Raw genomic sequence first — 7,868 nt, forward strand, 5'->3', positions numbered from 1 at the left:
TGCTTTTTCGAACTCCTCAATCTTGCAATGATCTGAAGTGAAGCATAGACAAAATATAAATTTGTGTGGGTCAATTTTTGTATTTGAAAGATATAAAATATGAAATTCTCAAATTAGACTTATTACAGAATTTGTAATTTTATTTCATAGATGAAATCGCATAGCAGTGTGTTGTGTGTATTGAAAAGTCATATTTTTTCCGTTGATAAATGATTTAGGGTGGACATTTTTGTTCCACATAGTTGGCAAATCATGACACTCTGGTTCGAGCTGTAATGCTCTTGTGGTTCTTGAATTGTCTCTTTTGGGACTATTGAAAAGTCTTGTCAAATTTATTTTACAACTGTATGCATAACACTTTTTTAATAAGAACAGGAATTAAGGCAATGCATTTAATAGTAATTTGGGACAATTCTGCAGCATGTCACCTTGCCATTGTCAATATTCAATAAGGGAAATCCAATATATTTGATAATATGTTCCAAGAGCTAGCTAGCATGTGGACATTAATTAATGCATGACAATCTTTGCTAAATGCTCATATATAAAAAATCAAGGGATCAATAGGCTATACATATATATGTCGACAAAAATGATCATGTGAATTTGTACCAACTTGTCTCTATATAAATAGGCAGATGATCTCCTATCATGATGTCATTCCATAATTAGGCCTAGATGCTAAACTAGTCCCCTCTCCCATAACTTGAGTGCAAGAGTGACAAAGAAAAAGAAAATAATTGATTTTTGTTATGAAGTCTACCATTGAGCTGAGATTCTCGTAAGCCGTTATGCAACCTGATTGAGTAGAGATCTTATGAAGCCTAATTTATCCCCTAAGATTTTACTATAAATAGTCATTTATAAGAGTCCGGCATTAAAACACACACTTTTTGAACCCTAAACGCCAAAGGGGGCTCTCTAAAAACATTCACCAATTCGCCCATTTATGGGCAAACTACAATTACCATCTTTTAACACCGTAATCTCCGTTAACTCCAAATTGATCCAAACTAATATTACACAAATCTACTACAATTCTTTTTGTTAACTCCTCACCTGAATATATATATCTCTTTCTCAGTTTTAAGTATATTGTAAAATCTTTTTGATACATAAAATCATGACTTTTTCAAATAATAAAAGTATTAAAAAACTCACTATTTATTTGCTTACAATAANTGACTTTTTTAAATAATAAAAGTATTAAAAAACTCACTATTTATTTGCTTGCAATAATAGTAAAAAAATTAGTAAGCTCGACGGGGACAATGATTCATGTCCATTGAAAATAATCTCATCCATCATTTTTTTGAAATAACAAAACAATAAATCAAGTGAATATCCAAATATTTTGAAGTGGACATCTTTATTTTTTTACCTTTGAATGCGGATCACAACTCCAATACTTATAATTGAAATTTCTTGGACTCCTTGATGTTTTCATTTTACAATACTCTATGTATTTACAAACATCTAGTTCAACTGAATATACAAACTTTCCACATTGTTGATGATACATGACTATCAAATTTCAAAAATCAAATATAAAATATAAAAAAGTAGAAGATGAATGAAAAAATGTGGAGTGAATAACTCATATTTATTGTTGAAGAAAGAGATATAGCTTCACATGAGGAAGAAAGAGATATAGATTCACGTGAACAGTGTTAACAAAAAGAATTATAGTTCGCCCATTTGTGTACCTTTAAGATTTGTATAATATTGATTTGGATGAATTTTGAGTTAACGGACACTATAACGTTAAAATATGATAGTTGTAGTTCGCCCATCAATAGGCGAACGGTCCATTTTGAAGTATGTTTTTAGAAAGGTCCTTTTGATATTTAAACTTCAAAAATATCCGTTTTAAGGCTGGACTCTCATTTATAACAGGGGCAATTTATGAGAAAGGCCTAACATTTACTATTACTGAAGCTTAACTACAAAAGCTCCATACGACACATATGTCATAGGTTGTTCTACTTGTTATTGTTCTTTAATTCATTTGTCATATGTTGTTATTTTTTTTTACTATTTTATTATAAAATCAATTTAATCTGCATACTTTTAAATGACACTTACGATTGCGTATTTAAAATTGGGGGCAGCCATAGGTCCTTCCATCAAAATTAATTACCAATTTGTGTCCAAGTATAATGAAAAGGGTTTATTAGAATCAAAACTATCAGAGAAAGTATATTTAGATTGAAATTATAACGATAGATATATTTAAAATTTTGAAAGTATATTTAGATTAAAATTTAAATATGTACATTTTGATGTTTTAAAATATTCATTTTTGAATTTTTGAATTTGAAAGTTTTAAATTCATTTTCCCCCCTCTTTAGTAATTACAGTATATATCTTAACATATAATTGACCAAATCCAAAAAAAAAGTAAATTGATTAGTTCCAAAGATAATGCTAACTTTGAAAAATAATACTTTCCCTCCTAGTTCCCAATTAAGGTGACGTGCTTTCTTGTCTCAGTTTATTCCAAAAAGAATTATACTTCGATATTATATTTTTTAATTTTAACCATCATTTTTAGTCAATGATATAATTTATATTTATAGAAACGCCNTTCCGATTGCGTATTTAAAATTGGGGGCTGCCATAGGTCCTTCCATCAAAATTAATAACCAATTTGTGTCCAAGTATAATGAAAAGGGTTTATTTGAATCAAAACTATCAAAGAAAGTATATTTAGATTGAAATTATAACGAGAGATATATTTAAAATTTTGAAAGTATATTTGGATTAAAATTTAAATATGTACATTTTGATGTTTTAAAATATTCTTTTTTTCATTTTTGAATTTGAAAGTTTTAAATTCATTTTTTCCCCCTCTTTAGTAATTACAATATATATCTTCACATATAATTGACCAAATCCAAAAAAAAAGTAAATTGATTAGTTCCAAAGATAATACTAACTTTGAAAAATAATACTTTCCCTCCTAATTCCCAATTAAGGTGATGTGCTTTCTTTTCTCAGTTTATTCCAAAAAGAATTATACTTTGATATTATATTTAAAAATAATTTAATTTTAACCATTATTTTTAGTCAATGATATAATTTGTATTTATAGAAACGCCTATAACAAGTTTAGATCACAAATTTCAAATGATGGTAACTATAAAAAAAAATGTTGAATCTTTCGTTGAAGAAATGGTAAAAGGAAAAATAATTGTAGTAGTGTTTGAGGAAAAAACGAAAAATAAAAATATATAGTGATAAAAATAACCAAAAAATGAAAAAGGCATATCATATCATGTGTGGTAATTGTGCTTATACTATTACTTAAAATAAATTATAAAGAAGGCATGTATTTTTGGAAAATGGATATATCACAATTATTTCTCTCTGCACCAATATGGCCCAAGAATACTAGGAACTTTTTTGTTTAGAGTACAGAATTAATAATCAAGAAAAGGATTTTTATTTTATTTTTCATTTTGTACTAAGGTTTATAATTCTTAGTTGTGGATACATAGCTTGAGTTACATGTGAAAATGGGTGAAGAGCATTTAGCCATAGTCCCTTCTGATAGAGCTGTTGAACAGGTTTCTACTTTTATTGACCTTACACACTATTTTCACAATGTATAGAGGCTTGATGCAACATATATTGATGATGTCTGTTTACGTATATAGTAGATGTTAGCTCATGTTTTCAGTGTGCTTGCTGATTGTCTCATCACTATCCTATATATACATGTTCTGTTTCACAGTATCATTGTTCTTTTCCTATTTTACATTGTACAGGCAATAATTGCACTGAAGAAAGGCACCTTATTGAAGTACGGTAGAAGAGGGAAGCCCAAATTCTGCCCTCTCAGGTTATCCGCGGTAAAGCATTATTACATGGAACTTGTCAACTATTAATGTTAAATATGTCGAAAGACAAAAATGTGTTTTCTTGCTGCTCATATAAATTTTATTTTTCTTTGTTGACAGGATGAAAAGTTTTTGATTTGGTACTCTGGCGAGAAGGAAAACCAACTGAGCTTAAGCGCAGTCACAGATATCATCCGTGGCCAAAACACTGTAAGTAGTGAAGCAGTCTTACTTGTTAGCTGAATATTGTAATCAAGATTGTCCATAGTATATATGATTTCCTTGTTTTTAATAAGGTAAATCAACAGAAACAACTTAAGGCAGAGATGGATAGTCAATGCATTTCTCTAATATATGGAAATGATGACCATTCTCTTGATCTGGTAAGTTATTCATTAGTCTCAAAGTTAACAGAAAGGATACACTACATGGATGTTATTCATAATCCATCTGATCAATGCAGATATGCAAGGACAAAGTTCAGGCTGCGACATGGTTTCTAGGATTGAGAGCTGTAATATCACGGAGTAGACATGGACTGGTGGAACATATGAAAAGCAAAAGAGGAGTACAAAGTTGCATCAGTAGTCCAGTAGGTTATTTGCGGAGGAAACATAATCTGAAGAAAAGCAGATTTTCTCAGGTTCTTGATGTCTTTTGTTTATCAAGTTCTGAATGTTTCACCTGATACTTTGACAAGTGGACAAAAATATGATTCTATTACTTCACTCACATTGCTTAAATAAAATGGCTATACATACTTGCAACGATCCGGTAAGTTCTTCTATGATCATGGAGTGCAGATCCTTGGACTCTTCAATAACATCATTTCTTGAATATAAGGGTCGTGGAAGTTTTTCAATGGCACATTCAATCTTCATTTCTTCTCTATAACTCGTTCTCCTCCTCACCCTTGTCCATGGTGCTATCACATCATATATATCTGCTGTCACTTTGTAAAAAAAAAGCTTCTTTAACATCTCGTCAGCCAATCGGAGTTCTGCATCTACTTTGGAGTGGTATCATTCAGTCCCTCTTCACTCAAAACTCCTCTTTGTACATCTGCACCATAAACATTGTGCAACTGTACACAATATTACTTGATTCACTTGAATAAAGCAACTATACGTATTTTTCTAATATATACCATATACATCCTTGTATTAATCTCCTAATTCATGTATACTGCAGTCTTGATGTCAAACACAAGTATATGCTAATGGATGATTTTCAACTTTTTTTTTTCTCTTCCGGCTTGATAATTATAAAAAGTAATGCATAAAGCTAACACCTTCATAAACTCATGTTAATAGGAACTTTTCTTGTGTAATGTGTTTGTATGCTCTATTTTGTCCATATGTTTCTACTGAATGGGAGACTTATTCCTTGAAACGGAGTTTCTACTCCCTCTGTCCCATTTTATGTAGGATTTTGAGAGTTAAACCCTTCTAATTTTGCTGTCTATATCTTGTTATAATGTGATCTGAATTGAACTGTCTTTTCTATCTGACAGGATAGGTGCCTTTTCTATTACTCTAAAACTGATATAGACTTATTTGTTCAAGGTTCGCAGCTTCTCAAGGAGTCCAACTCAATCATTTTCAGATAAGTGCTATACTGATGGCATATCATGTTCCTCTGATATCTTTCTTCCTCTATCAAGTGTGCACAACGGAATGGATGATGTTATCGCAAATTCTTCATCAGATGATCTAAGACGGAAAAGAGCAACTTGTGATGACACTACTATCCAATATGTTTTGAGGGATGTTTTTATTTGGGGAGAAGGAGCAGAAGGAGGATGCTTTGGTGATGCAGGGGAAGTAAAGATGGATGCTTTATTACCCAAACTTATGGAGTCAACTACGACGCTTGATGTACAAACAATCTCATTTGGGAGTAGTCATGCTGCCTTAGTCACCAAACAAGGTGAAGTTTTTTGCTGGGGTGAAGGAAAGAATGGAAGGCTTGGGCATAAAGTTGATATGGACATTTCATGTCCAAAAATCGTCGATTCCCTTAATGGGGTTCATGTAAAATCTGTCAGTTGTGGTGACTACCATACATGTGCCTTGACAACTTCAGGTGAATTATATACATGGGGTGACAATTTAGTTGTTGAAAAAAAGACCAGAAGCTATTGGCTTCCAAACAGAGTTTGTGGTTCTTTGGATGGTGTGAAAATATCTTACGTCTCTTGTGGAGTATGGCACACAGGAATTGTGTCAACATTTGGACAACTGTTTACTTATGGAGATGGAACTTTTGGTGTTCTTGGTCATGGAAATCTCAAAAGTATGGCTCACCCGAAAGAAGTTGAGTCCCTTAGAGGTTTGTGTGTGAAATCTGTTGCTTGTGGACTGAGGCATACAGCTGCATTAGTCGAAATATCTGTCCATGATCACCTTAAATCCAATCATTGCAGTGTGAAGCTTTTTACATGGGGTGATGGGGATAACGGAAACCTTGGTCATTCTGATAATGAGATGAAGCTTTTACCAACCCTTGTAGGTCAACTTGAGGATCGCGATTTCATTCAAGTTACCTGTGCAAACACCTTAACGGTTGGGCTGTCAAACACGGGAGAGGTTTATACAATGGGAAGTTTGGTGGATAGGCAGGCCAAAGATAAATCACTAGTCGCGGTGCAAGAGAAACTTAAAGACAAGTTTGTTACACAGATTTCCTCAGGATCTAATCATGTTGCTGTTGTTACATCTAAGGGAAATGTGTACACATGGGGTAAAGGTTCACACGGACAGTTGGGACTAGGCGATAAGAAGAATAGAAATTTCCCAACTTTAGTTGAGGCTCTTAGAGACAGGCAAGTGGAACATATTGCTTGTGGATCAAATTCAACAGCAGCAATATGTTTGCATAAATCCATATCAAGTAGTGATCAATCAGTTTGCAGGGGATGTAGCACGGCTTTTGGGATTATTACAAGAAAGAAGCATAATTGTTACAATTGTGGTCATTTATTTTGCCATGCATGCTGCAGAAAGAAAACCACAAATGTATCCCTAAGTTCAGAGAAAACTAAAGCTTTTCGAGTATGTGATCCATGTTTCTGCCAACTTCGTAGAGCATCCAAGAAGGAAAAGCATAGCAGCCCGAGACAAGCTATTGATAACTCAGAAGAATCAAATAGTATATCAAGTCGAATGATGTCAACAAGAAAGTATTATTCAAGTGATCAGAACTTAGATCCCATTGAATCTTTGTTGGATGATTTTCCAAGATGGGGACAAGTTCCTTGTCCTGAATTCCTCAGAAGACGACACCACACAAGAAATGAACACGCTTCCCCAACCGCCCTAATTATGCACCAAAAATTCTCACAATCAAATAAGTTCCTCCTTCAACAAGTTTCAAACCTAAGGACTCAGGTACATTTCCCATTATCGAATTCTATTACTCGCTTCTCCAACTTCCCTACAAAATTACACTCTCTAATTATATACTAATTACTTTCTCTGTCCTTTTTTTAAAAAATAACACATTTCTATATTATTCAAAATATTCATTCTACACTTAATGAAATGATTTATAACCACATAAATATCTACTCTTATTTTAGACCACACATTTGAGAATAGTCCCGAGTAGGTTTAAAATGGCCCCTTAACTATACACTTAACGGTAGGGGTGACAATTTCAGCCCCTATTAATGAAATGAGTCCATTATGCCCATATTTAAAATGACTTGAATCACTCATATTTTAATTGGTTAAATATGGATATCCATAATAGAGCACTTAGTTTTCACTTCCACTCAAAATTCTTAATTCTACTAAAAAATAAGAAAAATTAATATTAATTTTTAGAAATTCAATTAATTTTCAAACTTAATTGAAAAAACAGATTTTTTATTTTATTTTTGAAAAACCAAAAAAATTTAGGGGTAGATTGGTGGAAGGGGGGGCGCCCTTGGGGTGGTGGGTGCCCGGGGGAGGGGGTAATTTTTTTTTTTTTTAAAAAAAAAAACAGATTTTTTTTTGTTTTTGTTTTTGGAAAACAAAAAAA

General features: G+C 32.5%; 1 protein-coding gene across 1 annotated transcript in view; it reads left to right on the top strand.

Moving 5' to 3' along the window:
* Positions 1–3,518: 3,518 nt before the first annotated feature.
* The window catches only part of LOC125847103 (PH, RCC1 and FYVE domains-containing protein 1-like), a 5,539-nt gene continuing 1,189 nt past the window's right edge, over positions 3,519–7,868 (top strand). Inside the window, exons 1-6 of the mRNA XM_049526805.1 lie at positions 3,519–3,569; positions 3,771–3,854; positions 3,963–4,052; positions 4,139–4,225; positions 4,306–4,485; positions 5,408–7,231. Of these exons, the coding sequence (XP_049382762.1) occupies positions 3,519–3,569; positions 3,771–3,854; positions 3,963–4,052; positions 4,139–4,225; positions 4,306–4,485; positions 5,408–7,231 (2,316 nt within the window). The remainder of the gene's footprint in view (positions 3,570–3,770; positions 3,855–3,962; positions 4,053–4,138; positions 4,226–4,305; positions 4,486–5,407; positions 7,232–7,868) is intronic.

Source organism: Solanum stenotomum, chromosome 12, assembly GCF_019186545.1.
Source record: "Solanum stenotomum isolate F172 chromosome 12, ASM1918654v1, whole genome shotgun sequence".
Taxonomy (NCBI): domain Eukaryota; kingdom Viridiplantae; phylum Streptophyta; class Magnoliopsida; order Solanales; family Solanaceae; genus Solanum; species Solanum stenotomum.